A 22,711-nucleotide genomic window follows, 5' to 3' on the forward strand; every position below is an offset into this window, starting at 1 on the left:
TGACAGCGGAAAGGCCTCGACCCAGCGCGTGAAGCAATCCGTCACAACCAACAGGAATCTCTTCCCGCGTGCTGACCTTGGGTACGGCCCCATCAAATCCAGAGCGACTGTGTGAAATGGCTCGGATGGTCGCCGGGGTCTTTGTTGTTCTCGCCCATCGGCTCGCCGCACCTTTCGCCGTTGGCAGTGTCGGCATCCTCGCACGCCGTCCCTCACATACTTGTTAACCCCGGGCCAAAAGAAGAGGTCTCGTACTGCACGTACAGTCTGATCCGTACCCGGGTGTCCGGCTAGTCTGTTCACATGTAACATTGTGAATATTTCGCGTCGCGTCACTGCGGGTGCAAATGTCCGCCATGGTTGTTGAGTGCCTGCGGTGCGTGCCTGTAACAATCCCTCGAGCACACAGTACCCCTCGCACGCAGCCTCCCCGCACTGACGTATTAGCCCTTGCGTGTGTTCGTCTCTGCGTTGTGCCGCGCGCACGAATGCGTCTAGATCGTCTAGTTCCGCCCCTGGCGGTAGGGTGGGGGTATTGTTTACATCTGTGATCGCACACAGCGCCGCCGCCTGACTAAGTGTGTGTGGCCTAGGTGTCGGTGTGCCGCTCGTGGGTGGGAGGAGCTCGTCCCAGTCCGCGTCGTCCCGCGCCTCTACCGTGTCGTCTGGGTTACGCGACAGCTCGTCGGCCAGCTCGTTCTGTTTGCCAGCGACGTGTTCCACAGTAAAGTCGAGTGCTTGCAGGACCATAGCCCACCGCGTCAATTTTGACCGCCGCCCCTGCATAGTGGCAAGCCATTTCAGGCACTGGCTGTCTGTCCGCAGTATGAAATGCTGGCCCTCTAGGTGTGGCCTGTACCTCCTCAGGGCCCACACCACGCCCAAACACTCCCTCTCATTCACACTGTAGCGTTGCTCTACTGCCCCGAACTTGGCGCTCGCATACTCAATTATGCGAGGCTCGCCAGCATCTCCAAGCTGTAACAATATGGCTCCTATTCCCTGTTGGCTTGCGTCCGTTTGTACAATTATCTGCTTCCCTGGATCTAGTCGGGCCAGCAAGTGACATTGCCGGAAACGCTGTTTCAATTCCTCGAAAGCTGCTTGCATTTCCGTGGTCCACCGGTAGGACTTTTTTGGTGACAGCTGTTCCGTTAGTGGTGCGGCGATGACAGAGAACTCTGGTATGAACGCACGTAGCCAATTGGCCAGTCCGATGAACCGTTGCAGCTGCTTACGAGTGTTTGGGATAGGCTTGTTTACAATGACAGACAGTTGTTGTGACGTTGGCCGATTCCCCTCCGCATTCACGACCAGGCCCAAAAAATCTAGTTCCGTTGTACCTACGTGACATTTCTCGGGGTTACATGTAAGCCCGTGGGCGGCTAGTCGCTCTAGGATCAACGCGAGGTGGTGCGCGTGTTCGTTCCATGTCTGTGACCAAATGATAATGTCATCAAGATATGCGGCCGCGAACTTGCCCGCGTAGTCCCCTAATACACGCGTCATCATGTTCTGGAACGTGGCGGGTGCATCCTGCAATCCAAAGGGCATGGCGCAAAACTGAAACCGTCTGCCGTCCGGAGTCGTAAAAGCGGTTTTAGGGCGGTCCTCTGGGCGTATGGGTACTTGCCAGTAACCCGCTTTTAGATCTAACGAGGAAAAAATCTTTGCATTACCCAACCCCGCGATTGTATCTGCGATGTTCAACAGTGGAGGTGGTGCGTTTACTGTTACCTTGTTAATTGGTTTAAAATTAACGCAGAAACGTAAAGTGCCATCTTTTTTTTCTGCTAGTACGACCTGGAAGTTGTATGGGCTCTCGCTGGGCTCGATAATGCCATCTCGCAACATTTCCCTCACTTGATTCAGGATGGTCTGTTTCCCCGTGTGCCCGTAGCTGCCAGGAGGGATGAACATAGGGGTGTGGGGGTGAGTAGGAATAGAGTGCTCTGCGACCGTCGTACGTCTCAGCGGATCGGCAGTCGCGAACACGTCACTGCGGGGTACAATTACACTCTGGATAGCTGCCTGGTGCTCACGGGGCACCCCATGCTTGAAAGTAGCGAGACTGACCTGGTGTTTGGTTGGTGGCGGTGAGCGTCCGAGGCCATACACTGTACGGCGGCCCTGGTTGCCGACATGTACGCACCCATCGCGTACCTCGATCATGGCACCTTGGTCGTACAGCCACGGATGTCCCAGGATAACGTCGTCTCGGAGGTCGTCGACCACCAACGCCGTGGTGCTCGAACGTTGGTCGCGCACGTCCACGTGCAGCGTTACGACGCCCCTGGTGTGGCAGGCGTTCCCAGTGGTCGCCAGCTGGAGTTGGCCCGGCCAGGCCTCGAAGGGCGTCCCTTCGGCGAACTGCGATGACACACAGTTGTGGCTGGCGGCGGTGTCAATGAGGGCACTGACTGCCCGCCCGTTGACCACGACCGGGATGCGAAGTAGCACGCACTCCTCCACGCTCACGTGCCCCAGGCTTGGTCCAGCTGTTGTTGTTGTGATAGCCGGTTGCGCGGGGGTGGCGGGCCGTGTTAGCGCGTCGCCCCCGGCTGCCCGTTTCCCGACGGATCGTTCCGTTGGGCTGCTGGTCGATATCGGTTGCGCACTGGGCAGTCCTCATGCCAGTGGAAGGTGCCACTCGGGCACGAGTGGCATTGCGGTGGCGGCCCCACGCCAATCTCGCGTCTACGCCACGCCGGTGGCGGGCGTTCTTGCCGACTGTTGTTGGCGGATGGGAAGTACGGCACCACAGCCGTTGCGTCAGCGGCTGTCACGGTCTCTGCTCGTACTGTCGATTTGGATGACCGTACCGACTTCAGGTCATACTCAACGGCGCGCGCGTGTTGCGTGAACTCCTCGGCCGTCTGGCGGGTTGCATGTCGTAGATGCGGGCGTAGCTCCGGACGCATCAGCTCGACGATGCGCTCCAACAATCCCTCCGGGCCGCTCGCCGGGAACAGCCGTCTATGTAGCCGGAGCTTCTTGACAATGAACGCCTCCGCCGATTCATTCAGACTCTGTTCCAGACAGTACAACTCCGTCCTGACCTTCATCTCCGCTTTCACGTCCGCGAACCGCGCCTCGAATCGCCGTGTGAACTCCGACCAGGGCATGTCGAATTCACTGACGATGCTCCACCACGTCTTCGCCTCCCCTCTTAGCGCGCCTCCCACGCGCTCTGCCCACTCCACGTCCGGCACGCCGTACCGATTCAGTCTCTCATGACACACTCGCACGAACTTCCCCGGGTCGTCACACGTCCGTCCAGAAAATTCGGGCAGCTCAATGTGACCCACAGGCGTAGGTCGCGCGCACGCATTTGTTGGCTCGACATAGACTCGCGTCCCCGTGGCGAACGCCGCCCCGCGTGTTGCGAACTTCACCTCTCGACATTCGGTGCAGTCGTACCAACTGTCGCGTGAAGAAGCCTGCTCGGTCTGGTCCATACACCGCACGTGTTTGAAGGCCCGGCAGTTTCGGCACCAAGCGTCCTTGCCCGCCTCTCCAGTACAGGTTGCCACAGTACACTTCAAACGTTCTATCCCGACTGAATTCATTCGCCCCGCAAAACCGTCCAGGCGTGGTTCGCAGCGTTCCAGACACACGCATGTGTCCATCCACGAGGCCCCCGTGACGCCCCCCACGTGCCTCGGACGTGCGCACGTGACGCAATACATACTGTTTATGTTAAACACGAGCTCTGGTTTAATTAAGCCCACTCCAGCTGCCGGTCGTCTATCATCTGCCATGCTCGCATTAGTTCAACTCACATAAGCACTGCAACAAAATTACCGCTACCGGGATGCGGAATGCCTCTGCTGCGCCTGGATTCCTGGAAGCGCGCTAGTGGTCACTGGATCGGTCGCGACGGAGTACCGTTAGGCGCGCTGCACGGACAATGGCTGCTCGGCTCCGACGGAGTACCGTTAGGCGCGCTGCAAAGACAATGGCTGCTCGGCTCCGACGGAGTACCGTTAGGCGCGCTGCACGGACAATGGTTGCTCGGCTCCGCGCACTCCGGTTAACAATCGCACAACTCCCGCGCATCCGGTCTTGGTGGTTAAGGCAGCTTTTTGTCACGCCCCACGCTCTTGGGAGCCAATTGACAAGGTCGGGGGATTCGGTAGTATTTATAACGTACTTTTAGTGGGCGCCACCGTGTCTAGGGGGCACGGACCCGGCGAGAAGACTCTGTCTCAGGCGTGACGTAGCCCGTGTGGCGGCGTGACTCGTTTCCCCCTTTCGCAATTACCTTAACCACGCAGTGGGATCTCAGGGCGCCCCACACGCCGACAAACAACACTCGAAGCACGCAAACACAATGTCTCTATGAAAACGCCTTCCTCGGAGAGCCGGAACGGAGCGTCTCTCTTCAGCTGGCGACGGGAAGCGACTGCGCGAGCAATGGCCGCAGAGGTAGCGTGGTGAAGAGGGGGGGGGGGGGGGGGTGTTTGGCGCCAAGCGCCCTGAACAGTTACCCTGTCTCCCGTCGTGCCGCGGACGTGGTTAAAATGCATAAAAATTACAATAAATTTTAATATAAAAACATATGGCACTTGGGGAACAAAACAAAAGATTGCACAGTATTATTATATCTTGGGGAGCGAAGCACTGATTCTACAGCGCTCTCTTGCGGCGGCGCGCTATTTAAAACACGTCAGCCGGGAGGATTAACAGGAAGGGAGGGAAGTGGTGGCACATCGGGCTCAGATGGGCGTAGCCCTGGACGACGTCACCACACAGCAATGCTGCGACTGAGCGCATATTCAGCATTGTTCGCAAAAACCATACAGACTTCCGAAGCAACTTGAATACAAAGACTCTTAGCGCACTGTTGGTGGAAAAAACAAACATGGTGTCATGCTCTGAACTATGTTACCAAAAACACTTTTCAAAGAAAGGACCTCATGAGCGCCAAACAAGCAACAAAAAATAAGCTGCAAGACAAGTAAGTAGTACTGGTTTTACGTTTACAATTCAGCTTGAATCGTGCATACACATTTATCTAATTTAAGTTAAGAGTATATTAAGTTCTTTAAATGATTTTGTTATATGTATTTTGAGTGATTATTTTCTCTAAATTGCAAGTTATCTTTAATTTAAGGCAGTGTTTTGATTGTTTTATGTGTTTAGCAGACATTATTTGTTCAAATACGGTATCAACCCTCCCCAGTCTCCTATTTCAGAAAAAGGTTCTTAAAATAATATTGGTATTTCTACCAGGAAAATGGTTTAAATAGCACCATTTTGCACTTACTAAACAAAATTTTCCTGGACCCCCCCCCCCCTTTTTTTTTTCACTCTTTATTATGCCAAATGTTGCTCACTACTGACAGGCAGTCCACAAGGTTGGCATCTGTGTGTGTGTGTGTGTGTTAGGGGTGAGCCGATGCCGATTGCCAATTATTAAGATTGGCCGATTTTGGTCATTTTGTCATTTGCATGATCGGCTTCATGCATGCCGAACCTTTTTGCCGATTACCGCTTTCTGAAGACAGACAAAAAAATCTCTTTACGTAACACAAAAGCGCCAACATATTTTTTGCTTCAGAACTGTTGCTTGACGTTTTTAAGTAACATTTATGTTACTTACGTGTTTTAATCTTTTCTGCAGAAAAAAAAAATTAAGTAAAGTTATTCTTAAAAAATAAACATATTCATGAAAAGTACGTTTGTTTAAAAAGAGTAAACAAAAGCACACCAAACCATTTAATACGTTATGCAACAAAACATTTTGTTCAACTTAAAATAGAACAAAGAAAGTTGCATTTCGTCGTGTTGTCCATACTACTTGTTTATTTTCATCGTTGTGTTTGAATGTTTGCTACGTTGTCCAGGTTTGTTTTCTGAACTATTGTCGTAGTACACACTTTCCACGACAAAGTGCGGGTTATTAAATTTAGTTAACTCGACAAGAGAAAGAGCATGCACATTGCACGCGTACGGCGAGCTATCGATATCAATATTCGACGATGTGCGCTCGTTCTACATTGGAATCAACATAATTAAACATAAATAATGCCAACCGGCTACATTTTCATATGCGATACGTAGCAGCGACAAAGACGAACAGATTAAGGTTAAAACGTTTGAAAATATCTTTAAAAGAAAATTTACACATCAGACAACTTCGTATTTCTGACAATTTAATACGTAAACGGTAAAATCCAAATGAATAATAGATTTCACCTATAAAATACCTTGTTTTATATGTGAAAACTATACACACAAAGCAGTTAGAATCTAACAGCGGGACCAAAACATATTGCGACGTTTTTTTTCCTCCAAATTTGGACGTCTTAAAATAATGGTGCAACGATTGTGTGATAAAACACAGGTATGTATATGGACGACTCGATTGGAAACAATCCATTACTAATCGATTGTGTAACAAACTGCGATAGTGGACCTCGATTGTCTGGCGTGTTTACAACAGTATTTTCATCACGTTTTTCGTTTAGTCATTTTGTTAATGTTTTGAAAGTCAGAGTTAAAAATTGGAGTTTATATTTTCCAGTTAAATATTGCATTTTGATTGTAAATGTCAAAGAAAAGCAGCTTTGTTTGGAAACATTTTACCGTTGTTGTAGGTGATGAGGGGAAAGCAAGATGCAACCTTAGCAAAGACGAAATTTCACGTAGTGGAAATTCGACACGTGGCTTCAACACCACAAATTTGTCGAGACATTTAATGTCATTTCATGACCGCAAAATATATTGTGCATATATATACCGTGCATATATTTTTTTTTACCAACAGTGATCACATTTGTATCTTTATGCAATACTTTTCAAGTAATTTGGAGCATATTTTACAACCAACTTAAAAATGCACTAATCTGTCAAAAAGATCGGCATGATCGGTACCACATCTCTGGCATCGGCATGATCGGCAAATGTGGTGATCGGCTCACCCCTAGTGTGTGTGTCTCTCTCTCTCTTTATATATATATATATATATATATATATATATATATATATATATATATATATATATATAAACACACACATGCGCGCGCACGCGCACACACACACACACACACACACACTATATATATATATATATATATATATATATATATATATATATATATATATATATATATATATATATATATATATATAAAACTTTGGCAAAATAAATTTTAAAAAAGACACATTGAAACATTAAATAAATATTACAGCATACAATATATATTGATTTGGGAAAATAAAGTTTAAAAAAAAAAAATTTCAGCATAATATCCTCAGATCAAGTAACATGAATATTAATATATGTGCTGATAATTAACAAAAACATAAGATATTAATACAAAAGGGAATGAAATACTCTACCATCCAAAAAACTTAAGTTTATACAATTTTCCACAACTTTGTTTCATATACAGAGGCATTATTTTAACTTGAATTGCACCATAAATTAGGCATGTGCGAGAAAGACTTTTTTGAATTCGAGACGAGATCGAGAAAGCAATTTAAAAATTCTCGAGAATCGAGTCGAGATCGAGAAATCTGTACTTTAGTTAACAGGATAATATGATCCAAAAAAGTAAAACTCAATAATCTGACAAACATACATAATTACACTAGAGTCCCGTTATAGCGAGGTGTCACGGTTCCGGGTTTGATCCTCGCTGTAACCGTGTCCTCGCTATAACCGAATTGGACAAATTTTGGCCCCCAAAAAATAAAATTTAACCGAAAATAGCATAAAAATTGTGTTTAAACCTGTATAATTGGAAAATAAATGGTTATATTAACGAAATCTTAATTTCTGTGAGCAGATGTGTGAATTTTCTTTAAAACGATACCCCATAAGTACGGATGCGATCACCGATTGCGTCAAAATAACCAGAATACCCTATCAAGCCACGTAAGTATAGCATCTCAGCCCGCGGCCGACGCAGCATTGTCCTGCTATCTATTGCTGACGCGGGCTGTCTGCTGGCGGCCATGTTGGTTCGGGATGTCGTTAACAGGTGGTGCTAGTGTAGCGCAACGATTTAATTCCTTACAAAAAAGCAGGAGTGCGGCTGCGGCAACGCACGTACGCCTCAAACGTAATAGTCGCTGGAAAACTATACTTTTTTCATTTAAAGAAACCAGTCAACTTTTTTAGAAAATAAATTTGGGATTAAACTCAAACCATCACCACCCCTTTCTCGGACAGATACCCCAACAACTGACCGAAGTTACAAGAAAACTGCCCTAGCGATTCGGAAATAAATACGGTAGTGCCGACTATAGAGGTCTAAAAGTAACGAAAAAATGTGTAACCGTATGTATTTGTTACTATAACAATTAGTACTCGTTACTATCGTTACGTTACTCGTTACTTCTGATACCGCATAACATGCTATGTTATGTTGCATCAACGAATCCAGTCGTATTGCGTACGCGTACAGTATGACGTCGCGTAAATAATAATAAATAGAATATAAACAATTAACAATATTTGATAATTAATAGTTTTTGTTAACCAAGAACAATTAAATTTCATTAGAGCGGCTTTTTGATATTATCTCTTTTAAGATAACAAAAAAAATAACATGAAAATACGCGATTATAAAAACATACATATTTCAAATTTGTAAAAAATACTTTCTTACGTTGTTTCTGTTCCAATCTCAAACTTTGTCTACACACGGCACAGATAACTAACGGAAGTTTGATAAAAGAAAGAAAGGATGGGATTCTATTTTTAAGCCACGCACTTAGGTGGCGACTGCGCGGCTGAAGAATGTGACGCGTCAACGGCAAGATGTCTAGTGGCGATCGAGAGGGGTGGAGATAAAGCAGACAAATAACAAAAGCGCGCTACAAGCGATCACGCCGTAAATTCCTCAAAAATACCTCGTTATAGCCGTGTTCTCGCTATAACGAGATTCTACTGTATTCAATAATTTTATCAAGTATCCACAATTGCAATTGCAATTACAACTTTACCTTTACACTCAAGTTTATTTGCCTACTGTCGTATGTAAACATACGTTATTGACTCCATAGTCTATACAGTTTCCTTGAGCCATGGACGGTACTTGATCATGAAAGTCTGAACATTCGCCACTATCGATATGTCACTATCGATACGGACTGCAATTTAAACAACATGTTGCTTGTTATATACTGCTGGCCGTGTGTATAACCTAAGGCCATAAAACAAAATGCAATCGCGGAAAAGTTCTGCAGTCATGTTTATATTATTATTTTTTACCTTACCGTTTTACGTTGATACTTGATATTGATACCGAAAATGATTTATTTTTAACTTTAATGTTGGTTTTATTAACGGAAAATAATCATTTTCTTCTGTAACTTAATGTGATAACCACAGCACAATTCATTGTTTACGTTTACCGTTTCATGTAGTGACTTGTGAACGGAAGTTGTTCGTTTTTAACTTTTTAATAATTTATTGTGTATACTAGCGTAACAAGTATATTTTATTTTATTCGATCTACGTTACGTTGAAGATATGTTAATTATTTCAACACGCAACACAAAATGCTGCCTCAATATATTATATTACCTAACCTATTTCTTGTTTACAAAATTCTCGAAAATTCCGAGCCAAAAAAATTATCTCGAGACGAGATCGAGAAAATTTCTGTCTCGACTCGTTCTCGATGATGCCGAGACTCGCACATCACTACCATAAATAAATAATTTTAAGATTGTATATACATTATCAACTAATTTATTAAGTTATTTAAGAAAGTTCATAAAAAGAGACTTCACTTTCATTTCTCTTTTTACTGATGGCATCAATAATCCGCCGCCTCAGTCTGGTACTCCGGCTCGGACTCAACAGGAAAAAATCAGCTTTGCTGGAGTCACTCTCGCTACTAGACACGCTGAGGGGAGAGTTCTGCTTGCCAGCCTTGGAACCACTAGCACTGTCTGTCCTGTGCTTCACTTCCACCACCTCGATGCTGTCATCACTACTAGAATACTTGCCGTCAAGTCTTGTGTAGCACTCTCTCCTGGCAGACCTATCAGCAACAGTGTTCTTCATATGGTTCTCTTCATCTTCACCTTTACTACCACCTTCATTTCTGTACTTTGAACAACTGCGTTTACTTTGTGTGGAAGCTTGAACAGCACTTAATCTCCGCATTCTACCAACTTCACTGCCTGCATCAGAAACACGTCTTTCGACACTGTCATCTTCACTTGAATCTTTGATATCGTATATTTCATAAACTTTCCTAGACCTCCTTTGTGTGCAAGCTTGAACAGCACTATATGACTTTTTAGACTTACGCCTTAATCTTCGCTTTCTACCAACTTCAAGGCCTGTATCAGAAACACATCTTTCAACACTAGACCTTCTTTGTGTGGAAAATGTGCCAAAAGTTTGGGACTTGGTGTGATTTGTTTCACGTTTCTGGCGTAGCTTAGTTTCTCTTGAGGACAGTAATATGTTACTGTTTTCACTGCTGCTTCCTTTGTGTGAGGTCTCGACAGCTTTCATCTCCTTAGCACAGTTGTTTTCCCTTTCTTTATCATGTACTTTGATGAGATCATCATTGCTGCTATCATCACCATCATCAGAACAAATTATATAACTTCTCTCAGTGCTGTTGCAAAATGTTTGTAAGTCAGTTTTGTGAGATGGAAGGCGTCTTTCTTTCAAAATTTCATTTGATATTTTTAGGTTTTTTTCATGGTGAACATCAACACCTTTCTCTGAACTACTAATGTTCTCACCGAAAAATGTTGATCTATGGATGTCACTGCAACTTCCACTCTGATCTTTTAATAAACTACACAGCTCAACACGATCCACAACATTATTCTCTTTGGACCTTACAGGCTCATCACTGATTTGTTTTAAAATTATTTGTGTATTCTCCGGTTCAACTGATTTTGGTGCCATGTTGTTACAGTCTGTGTAATTTTCTTTCGGATCCCTGCCAGAGTTTTCAGTACTTAACGATTTCCCATAACCATTTATTTTACACTTCCCTAATAACAAATAATCAGCTAAAGGGATGTCTTCCAAGTTTAACTCTTCAGTAGGCATATTTGTCTTAGAAAGCAGACTACAAGGAACTGAAGAACTTACTGTAGAGTAAAATGTTTCATCATTACTACAGCTTTGGAACAAACCATCAGTTGCAGTGTAAAATGTTTCCTCAGAGCTGTTATGCACTACTTCACTGTATTTTTTAGGGCATTCATACCTTCTGATCTGGTCAGGTTTCAAGCGAACTAATGAAACTGTCAAACTCTTCTTGTTACATAACTCGGCTAAACAATTTCCTGTCACATTAATTTTGTTTGAAACTTTACGAGTGGCCAGATATGATTTTCTTTTTTTTCGCTGAATCAGACATCTGCAGGTATTTTTTATAGAGGAAGTGGTATCACAACAAGAATTTCTTTTTCGCAATTTTGAAAACTTATTTGATGCATACTGTTGTGATTCTTCACTGCAATCAATGTCATGTACCTGTTTTAGGTCCAAATATTTAAAAAATGACCTCTGTTTTGCAACTGTTTCATTTTCAACCTGACTGCTCAAACCCCTCTGGAATAATTCACTGGCTTGGTTTTTGGTTTTAACAGTTGACTCTCTTGCAGTATAAACATAATGAGAACTAGTATCAAGATGTCTACTACTATCTTCTGCATTAGTTTTAACACACATGCTACTGTGACCACCAGAAGTTTCTTCCAAAATTGACTCCATACATAACTTCACACTATCATCAACAGAAGCACACATACTTATGGGTACTTCGTATTCAGTCACCCAACAGTTGTTGTTTAGTTTTTGCACAGAACATGAAACATCATTCATGTTTTCAGTCAAACATGAAGAAAATCGAACTGGTGGTTGCACTCTAGCTACATTTATGTCCGCAGAATTAATCAAATTACAAATTGATTCGTTACATTTTAATGGGAAAAGTAATTTATTGCCCCCTCTAATATTACCATCAGAATTTTTGTTTTCATGACAATGTTTGGCAGTTGAATTACCAGCCACTGAGTCAATTCCACGGTCTCTCTCCTTGGTAGCACACAACGAACACAGTTCATCTGATTCACCGTCTTCTCTCTCATCTGCTAACTGTGTCCGCCTGGGGAAAAGTTTTGAATGCTTCTCTTTGTTAATTATCATGCAAGAATCACAATCACAAGACCTGAGCCCCATTTTCTGTTTCAGTTCTAATGGCAAAATGTGTACACTTAGCAAAAAGTTTTCTTCATCATTTGAAAATTGATCAAGATGATGACAGCTGTTTTTGATTTCTGTTTGAACGGCATGACTAACCTTACCCTTTTGCCTTGAGCATTTTTCTTCAAAGTCTACTAAACACTGGTGTAACGTAGTGCCAAACAGCTTGTGGTCATACCTTTCTACAACACCAGGCGATGTGGTCTGAATGCTACACTCATCATCTTCTAAGACTCTGACACCCTGGTTGAACATACTGTCACCACTCAACATGTGATCAACTGCTTGTAGGGGCTCACCAGGCTCGTCAACACACGTGACAACAGGACTCGATAGCATGGGCGACTTATGCAATGGCACTTGATCACCCCTGCTCTCACTTTCAGAACTAACTGAGCACGCTACCACCTCAATGACTTCACTACTTTCAGATTCAACCTCCAGGACTACATCTTCCCTTGACTTACAGTTTCGGGCACTATCTTCAACTCTCTTGCTTAAGCTTAGATTTTTTCTCGGGCTTCTCATCCTCGTTCTTTTCACGGTCGATCCTACGGTTTCTACCACATCGACCGGACGTGCACGCTTGGAGGGTTTTCCCAGACTGGCAACAACGGATGACCGTCTGCAGAAGTTACGCAGCTGCTTGGGAATCACGGAACACCAACTGCTGGCCTCTGCGATGATCGGTACTATCTGCCTGGGGCGTAGCTGCGACACGAAACACGCCAGCTCGTCGTAGCTGCTGTGGGTGCTGTAAGGAATCACGTGAACGTCGCTCTCTCCAGCGAGCTCCAGCCCGGCTCCGAACTTGTGCTGCAACGTCAGCAGGATGGTCACCACAGAGTTGTCCTTGTTCCTGTAACATTAACCATCACAATGCAGAAATAGAAGATAGACAGGCACAACTTAAGAGAAACAGAACTGACCACAGAGATGTTAGTTTTCTGGAAAAGTATATTTATCAATATTTTTATTCAAACAGAATGAATTAAAATTCAAATTTGGTTTTTCGTTACCACATAATGGCTAACTTAACATTTGAGATTTGGGTAGGACCCATGCCACCCTCCATCAACTGATAGGGAAAGAAAATATTTGTTTAAACAGTACCTCCCAATCTGCAGAAAATATATAATTCTATAACTAACCTACCCCACCTTTCAAATGCCAAGTCTAACATTGCTAACACCCAAATATTACTTTTTATATTCACTATTTGTGATTTCACCACAACTCATCACATGTACGCACCTTACCTTCCACAAACGCTACTAACTGGAATAACAACTAGACAAAATTATTCTTTCTTCTATTACTGCCAATAAACAAACTATGTTGCTTCAACCATCACTTTCATTGACCTACTTCATGACATGATTCATTATCTTTCATTTTTTTTTAAATTAAACTTCTTTATGGCACATTACGAAAAAATTATGAAAGTGAATTTTTATGATGCACGCACACCATGCAAAGAAATTATCAAAGGATGAAAACAAAGGTTCATACATACAAAAAAAAGCTACACACAAATAAAAATTATATATATGTGCTTTTAAATTTCATACTTTAGTGATTGATATTGAATATTCGTCCAAGTCATTAAAAACATTTATTTATTGTGAATATTGGTAATGAAAATTGTGTTTATTAACTTTTTTAAGTGCATTTATATAAGTGAGGTTAGGTTATACTTCTTTAGGCACATTTCAGTGAACAAAAAAAACTTGTTTAAATGGACATACAATGTCCCTGAAACAAGTGCTGCAACAGGTGTCTCACTATCTACAGTTAAACCAATTCTAGCAGAAGTAAGACAAAGAGTAAAACCAGTTGGACTTTTTCGACACATACGGGTTAGAAAACAGCGCAGGAAAATAATCAAAAGTAGACAATTTTATTTGTGCTGCGTGGAGTCATATAAGTTGAAGAAGGTTTTGCATGAAGACGGAGTTTTGAAGTGTAACTTGTTGAAGAAGCAAGGATTTTGCTGGAAAAAGTGTCAAAGAGAAAGATTTCAACTGAAAAGCCAGAAATGGCTACTTGGAGAGGGCGCTAACTTGAACAAATACATTAATTTCGTAAGATTGGCAGAACTGTAGTTTATGTTGGCGACACTCATGGTCATGCTACACACAGCGTGAGTTCTTGTTGGCAGTCAGACATGTAAATCCATTGGGAAAGGTCCACAATTAGTTATAGTACACCAATCCCTCACTTAGCACGACTAATTCGTTTCCTAAAAATGTTCGTGTTAATCGAAATCGCGTATTCTGAAGCATTAGTCCCCATAAATATAAGGCTAAATTATTTAATGTGTTCCAAGATGTGTAGGGAAGTAATCTTTACATAATATAAATGCGTAGAATAATACTTGAAAATGCATGCCATATCATTTATCTTTTTAAGCCTACCACCGAATACGTTAGATAAAGAAAACATGGCACAGTGTAACGGGAGATAAGTGGTAACATATTTACCGTCAGTCAGCAGGTTGGCTTGCCCGCCCAGGCGTGACCTTCAACACGCGCGCGCGTCTGTCTGCCTGCTGTTGCAAGCAGCTGGATCCTTTGTTATTACGTTTAAAACTTAACAAAATTAAAACACTTTTATGAAATTAAGAACCGGTTTTATATAACTTTAAAACACACAGCCATATGTAAACATTTAATTTGTTATGCACACCTCTTATAAAAGCGGCTATGTAAACAAATCAGTTAACAGATAAACAGATTTAGATTTTCCCTAGAGCACAAACATAACATTAAAATACGGGTACACTCCCTATTTAACGCGGTTGTCGGGGGACATAACTTTAACCCGCGTTGTTGCATAACCGCGATGTTTCAATGTGACCAAGGTCAAAAGGCATAAAACACCGCCTGTGTTCTAATAGGTCGGCAAGCACGCACAGTATAGACGGCCCGCCTTTGTGCGGACTTTGCATCCGCAGTTTCCACTAAACACGGGTGAAAAAATAAAAATAATAAATTTTAAAGATAAATATTAAATGTTGAATTGTTTTTATTTTTCCGCGTGCCGCGCACAGTTAGTCGCACGGCCTACGAGCGCGCCACACGCCGCCATACACACGTGCGGCACACAAGCTGCTGCCAGTCTCGTGGTGTCAGCCACAGTATCTGCTTCGTCAGTGTCCGTAACAAAGTAAGTGCAGTGTGTGCGGTTACACACGATTCTGTGGTCAAAGTCTTCTAAAATGAAAGGCCGTAGTGATACTTCAAACCGAATATGAATCGCAAAGTACCGAGTTTTATTGACAAAATAAAAATTCTAGATTTACTTACAGATAGCTTGTCTTTTGTAGAAGCAGGCCGCAGATACAGGAAAAAAACGATTCTAGCATTCGTACAATAAAAAATAAAGAATCGTCTATCGTGTCAAGTGGTTAAACTTTATTATCCATGCTTACAGTAAATTATAAATGGCCACATGTGGGAAACAAAAATTGCGCCAATTTAATTTTAGCGCAATCAGTGATGCCGTATTAAAAACCGTGTTAAACTTTGTCTTTACTTATTTCACCAAACGCTGTGTCGAGTTGCTGAGTGTGTGTGGCTCGGATCGGCAAGTGTTATATTCCCCAGCCTCTGTTTAAAGGTCGGGAGACCGCTACACATAAACATTTCCGGGACTTGTTTACTACCTCACGGCAAAAGTGGTACAGTATGGTTCACGTAAATATTGGACCACTGGGAATTCCTGGGCAAAGATTAAAAATACGCTAGCCAATTTACTTTACTATTTAATGTTAAAACATTATACCAAAGTAAAAATATGAACTTGTATAATACAATGAATTACCCAATAATATTACGTCTGTAGGTTTAAGTTGTAACAAAACATTTATATACAGATGTCCAGTAAAGTACCAATTAAGATTCTGGAGTGGAATTTTAAACACCGGACTACCTGATTTAGCCTTGTACGCAGCGACGCTGCTCAGTCAAGTGACTCATGCTCTGCCTGTGTGCTGCGTGAACACATTCCCTCCCCCACTCCCCCTGGTGTTTCTGCCCGCTCTAATCTCTACCTCTCTCCATATTCTCGGCTAGCCTCTCCCTACCCAGCGCTTGCCGACAACCAAGCCTATCCAACATCAATCCCTAGCCGAGTCACGCTGGACAATGTCGCTGGATGGTGGGCTTTATCAGGTCCCCTGTCCGATGCTTCATTTGTGAGATAAAGCGACGTTAAGAACTAGTGTTTCAGAAAATATCACTGGGCTGGATTGGACCATAATTTGAAAACCCTACAAGATAGAGGAATAATGTACGGAGATATCTTGTTTAGAATTTTACTGCGGACATTTTCTACGCCTAGGCTTTTTTCTGCCCGATGCTTAGTTTGTTAGTTACAACGCAAAATTATCCTAATCGGCTGTCAACCATTTATTCCATTATTATTATTCATTTCTGACTGGGGGACATGGTTTGACCCGCGATATACCCGATTATGCGATCAATCGGGGCGCGATATACCGGGAGTTTACTGTATGTACAATATGTACATATACAAAACATAAAAGTTAGTTAAATATTTTCTGGGGTGAAATTAACACTATCATCTTGCTTTTTTTTAAAAAACGTGTCCAATTTCATCTGCTTTGGTTTCTGTACGGTATGGTCTGGTCTGCAGCCGGGCATCAACGGTAGGGCCTGGTCTGCGGCCGGGCATCAACAGTACGGCCCAGTGTTTGTTTATCTGCGTGCGCATCTCTTTCCCCTCGCATTCCAAACCACTCTTCCCCCCTCGAATTCCATACCTGACGTCGCGTCGTTTCCGAGATTTTTTTTAGCCTGTGGCGATTTCGTGCTAACTGAAATTTACAGACGTGCTATTCGAGACTAGGGCAGTAAAATTTACATCGTGCTAACTGAATTCATATTAATTGAAGACGTGCTATGCGAGGGATTGGTTTATAGTGCATGCAGGTGGAGAAGAAGGCTTTGTTCCGAATGCAAAACAGAAATCTGGAAACTATCATGATGATGTGAATTTTAAAAATTTTCCATGTGGGTGAAAAGTAAAATACTGCCAAATTTACCTGAAAAATGTATTGTGGTACTGGACAACGTCAGTTATCATAATGTACAGCTGAAAAAAAAAACCTACAGCATCATTCCTAAAACAAGACATCCAAAACTGGCTGACAGACAACAATATTTCAGTCTCCTCAACAATGACGGCAGCGAGTCTTCTGCTTTTAGTACAAGGTGCGCAAGTAACAAAACAATTTAAAATAGATGCGTCAGTCACAGAATGTGGCCATGATGTCATTCGCCGTGCTGACTTGAACCTGATTGCGCTGGTATGGGCAGAAATCAAAACAAAATCCGGGAAGGAATCTTTTCATCGCTAGATGATAAAAGAAAATTGTGTGAGTTGTGTTCAGCAGCTATATGTAGACAAATGGAAATAGTGTTACAAGCGAAATATTGAAGGGGACTATGTGAAAAGTGACAGGAGAATTGACATTGAAATTGATAATATGTTAAAGTGACAGGGACACTGCAAGTGATACAGACAGCGGGGAAAGAAGATTCGGAATAAGTGAGAATTTTAATTGTTTGCTAGCTTTTTTTTTCCCTTGTTTACACACAGTGGTGATTTTGTTTTAATGTTTTGAAGTGGGACATTCACATATAACCTCGGTGCAAATATAATTTTTTAGCTACATATGCATTAAATTAGACTTGATGCATATAAGTTTCTTCAGCCATGCATTTGAATGAGCCTTTAAATTTAGACATATATTTAAATTTTCAAATATTTGTGATTTAAAAAATGAATTGATACATAAATTTTTAAACAAAAAAAATTAAAATAAAAGACCACTATGCCATGAGGGTCATAGACTGTTTCGAAAGACACTATCTGATCTAGAAAACCAGTTTCTAAATTCTGGGACATAATTAAGTGGCCCAGAGTGTGGTCAAATGACGAAAAAAATGCATGAGTTACGCCACTGCAGATCATGTAAGATGGACTCACGTACGATGGTTGGTTTGCCACCGCTCCTTCCATGCCGTAGTAGGGAAGGTGTTGATACGTACAGGGACGTCAGAGAAGGCTCTTTGTTTCTTGATGCATTATAGTACTCTTTCCATTTAGGTACCAAAAAATGTGAACATTTCCTTTAAAATATCCTGTTTCAAACTTTTGAATAGTTGGAAGTAATGGAATACACCACTGTTCATTTGCCAAACCAAATATTCTGTTAACATTTTTAATGGATTAGAAACTATTTGCTTATAGTAATTGAAGTTATCGCAAAATAAGAAAATATTCAATAAAGATGATTTTAACAAATTATTATAAATTAACATATGAATTCCAGAAATAGATTCACAACTGTGTCTACCTTAGTGCAAGATCCCAGGTGAACCCCTACTTTTGTGAGAGCCTATTAAGAATAAAACCTATGCCTTTGTTCAGGTAAATGGGAAGCTCATCATCGTGGGTTTATAATGGAACAAGAGAGTCAATACGCGTGCTATATTTCCTAAACATCAGGCAGTGGAGATAGCAATAACGAATTGTGCAGTGTTGATATTAAGTGCCTCTGAACAGTGAGGACACAAATTCTGACAAAGGAGAGCCTGGGAGACAGCAAATGTGGAAGTACTGCGAACTACTCTACTTCACACACTTGCTATGCCTGTACGAAGGGATCCTGTCACTGTGCAGAGCTACTACAATAGCAGAGGAAGAAGCAGATAAGACACAGCCAGGGAGGAGGTGCATTGAGTCCGGACCCCTCCTTCATAACAGCACAGTCTAGATATTCAATGTCGGTTTGCACACGTGTTATCGTACGCATGTCTTTCATACGAGGGTTATTTATTTTTCAACCTCCGATCGGCTGTAATAAAAAAACGGGAATGAATTGGGAAATTATTTTAATGTCAAAAGAAACGTACATCTTTACTCTATTTTTCCACATAATCACCGTGCAGATTGAGGCATTTGTCTTACCGATGCACCAGCTTTCCAATACCCTCTGCATAAAATTATGCCTCCTGCCTATTCAGCCACATTTCAACACACAACACTCATTCGGCGATGGATTTCTGCTGCAGTGTGCCCTTCTGACTGTAAGAAACGGATGACTCCACACAGCTCGCATTTCGCAGTACAGTTTATCGTTGCAGCCATGTTGACATTCCCATAACCAAGCTTCAACTGAGGTGTGAGTTGGCCGCTCCACATGGTTGGTGGAAGGGGGTAAACACTACGAGACGTGTCGATTCATGTACGAGCGATTAGGGTATCGATTAATGGGCATGCCATGGAGAAATGAAACTGTAATCACACTGCAGGGCACTGTTAAAACGTGGCTGAATAGGCAGGAGGCATCATTTTATGCAGAAGGTATTGGAAAGCTGGTGCATCGGTACGACAAATGCCTCAATCTGCACTGTGATTATGTGGAAAAATAGAGTAAAGATGTACGTTTCTTTTGACATTAAAATAATTTCCCAATTCATTCCCGTTTTTTTATTACAGCCGATCGGAGGTTGAAAAAAAAAATAACCCTCGTACAAACCTTGAAATGTGTGATTCATATTATTTAAATAACATTAATATATGTGTATTTGACATGTTTTAACAAACTCATATAAAAATAGACTTAAGGAAAAAAAAGTAACTAAAAAACAAAATAATGTAAAATGTTCTATTTACTTTCCTCAAGAAAAATAATTACCTAAATTTATATATGAAATGGAATTTAAAAAGTCTATTTACTGAAATTTTAATGTGCCAATACATTTTTTAAATTAAATTACTATATAGAAGACTACTCATCACAATAATGGACAAAATCCCAGCTAAGGTCCTGCAAGTACTCACCTCTCCGCTGCGACTGACGAGAGCTGAACCGCGCTGATTGAACTCTGTGAAGGGTCGTCTGTGAACCACAGCCTGGCATCTCCCTCCACCAACTTCTGTGCAGTACTGTACTTTTCTTTGCTGATGAGAATTTTCACCTACGAGAGATCAAATCACCATCAATGCTTCAACACACATCTAAAAACCCTAGTCAGAATTTCTTTTAGATTTTAAATCCAAGACAACATTCATAGAAAATCCCTGGTAATACTTAACTTATTTACTTAAAAAAAAAAATACTTTTTTGTGAAAATTTCTTCTCATAAACATGTTTTATTTTTATTGTGACAAGTTATGTCACTTGGATATGTTTTTAAAAAAACAACTAAAAACTAAAAGAACAGCAGATGGCAATGAAAAGGATGGAAAAGAGGTGAGATAGCGTAATGGATAAGCAGAAAATTCCAGACATAAATAAATAAAATGCAAATAAGTAAATCAGACGTACATCCTGCGTACAATGTATGCTGAGTAAAAAGCTCTGCTAGGGAAACCTACATGGTGCAACACAAAATGTTTTCCCAATTAATTGTCAGATTGGTGCCACAGTTGGTTATTAAAGCAGAATTATTGCAAATATGTATACAAATTAGAGTTGGCAAGGTTATTAAAAACTGAAACAAACTCAACAACACAATTTAGGAATTTCAGGAAAGAAATCCATAATGGCACTTCGTAAAGAATCATGTTTTCCCGGATTGATTTCAGGATACCATTTCAACTAAAATCTAAATAGCTGGATGAGAATTCAAATTCAACTGCAAGTCTGGTTATTTACTACCATACCACCTAGATTTGTACTAACATTCATAAAGCTTCTGATACCAATAATTACATTCCATAAGTTTCTAATGCAAAACGATCCAATTGGAACATGACTTATCCTGAACAGTCCAAGTGGACTCTCAAACATAATTAATGTGAAATGCATGACAGCAGCGGTCAAACATATTTAGTTGCGTCCAACAACAGAAGTTGACGGACGTGTTTGTGTGTATTCATGTCGGAAGTTACGCTAACAGTAATTTTCTGTTAGTATTTTCATCATATGTCCATCACAAACTGTTACCATTAACTCCTCTATTGATGACTGCCATGAATTTTTGTGGCTCCTTATGCCCCAAGATCAGAATGCATTAACGTGTGAACTTGTTGCTGTTGAAATTCTGAACAAAAGCTAGATCTCACACCTGAAGATCCTCACAGAAGGTAAAGAATCAACTACATACTGTAATGTCGAGTGTCAATAGAGGCATGTAAGCAAACAGAAGTAATTGGCAACAGGTAAAGCCACAAGAAACAAGATCAGTAAAAAAATGAACTACACTCAAAACAAACAGAAGGTAATGATGAAGGCTTCACTGAAGTTCAAAACAAACACAAGCTCAAACAGAAAGTAAGTGAAGAAATGAATACTGTCTCCAAATGATAAAAATAAAATACTAATGCAAATTGGTATAAGAAATATTTCCCCATAATAACCATTTCAAACTCTGTCTTTAAAAGAACTGAAGTGCTATTCATAACGCATTTCAACCAAACCGTACAAGAAAAAGAAAAAACTGGACTATATTGCTAATAAAACTAAATCCCTCCCAAGTGAAAGGTATTATGCTAACTGTTATGTTTGATTGTATATTCTTTAGCACACGTTTTCACACTATATGTAAGACATCATGGCCGTGCTCATTGTATGTATTACTATATCCGCTTGGCTAGCCATGCAGGCAACCTGAACTAGCCAAATATACCACACTCCTCCCACCATATGGGAGATGCAAGTTTGCTACACCACTGTTAAGTTTACACAAAACATAAATCTACAATTAGGGAGTACACAATTCAATATAACATAATTTCAATAGTTTGCACAACATATTCTTCCTCTCAAGTCCAAAAATCCAAGAAGGAACTTAACCTCTAATGGCAAATAATTTACAAATCAGTAATCAACCTTTCGTTTCTGAACTCTGTTCCTCATAGGGTATCGTCGTTCTTTCCCCCACTGCTTGACGTGTTTTTACACACTGGAAACCCTTTAAAATCACTGTCAGTACCACCGTCCGCTTCTGGTTGAACACGTTCTTCAATGTTGACAGCGCAATCATCATCTGCGTTGTCAGTACTGGCCACACTATGATCTTCACTGCTTTCTTCCGTACCTTGTACATTACGTCCTTTGCACCTTCCATCTTCCCTTCCCCCCAGTCTGTCTCCCTGGCTTCCTTCCAGAAATCCATCCATAGTCATCGGACATGGGGGAACACTGCGCAATTGATCGAGATGTCTACGAAAAACATTTCCACTTGCATCTTGAACCTTGTAAGAGAGTGGGCCCATTTTGTCAACTATCACCCCTCTGGCCCATGGTATGACTGTATATTAAATTGCTTTCTGGGTTCTCTTCTAGTCAGAAGAAATAAATTAGATTCAAATTTATTTTTAACTGTAATAAATTAAATTCAAACTGTTACACTTGAACCACATCGATAAAAATTCAATCTTTCAATAGTTGTAAGCTTAATAACTGAATATATTAATTAATAAGAATATTATCTATAGAATTACATATAATTTCAATAAAAATTTTATTATTCT

General features: G+C 41.5%; 1 protein-coding gene across 3 annotated transcripts in view; it reads right to left on the bottom strand.

Annotated features, from left to right (window-relative positions):
- Positions 1-7,263: 7,263 nt before the first annotated feature.
- LOC134537922 (uncharacterized) overlaps positions 7,264-22,711 on the bottom strand; it is a 35,370-nt gene continuing 19,922 nt past the window's right edge. For all 3 annotated transcript variants that reach the window (XM_063378884.1, XM_063378885.1, XM_063378886.1), the window contains 2 exons: positions 20,075-20,211; positions 7,264-13,058 (listed from right to left, as the gene is read on the bottom strand). In XM_063378884.1, coding sequence (XP_063234954.1) covers positions 9,722-13,058; positions 20,075-20,211 — 3,474 coding nt within the window. In that variant the 3' untranslated portion in view covers positions 7,264-9,721. The remainder of the gene's footprint in view (positions 13,059-20,074; positions 20,212-22,711) is intronic.

The sequence above is a fragment of the Bacillus rossius genome, chromosome 12 (genome assembly GCF_032445375.1).
Source record: "Bacillus rossius redtenbacheri isolate Brsri chromosome 12, Brsri_v3, whole genome shotgun sequence".
Lineage (NCBI taxonomy): Eukaryota > Metazoa > Arthropoda > Insecta > Phasmatodea > Bacillidae > Bacillus > Bacillus rossius.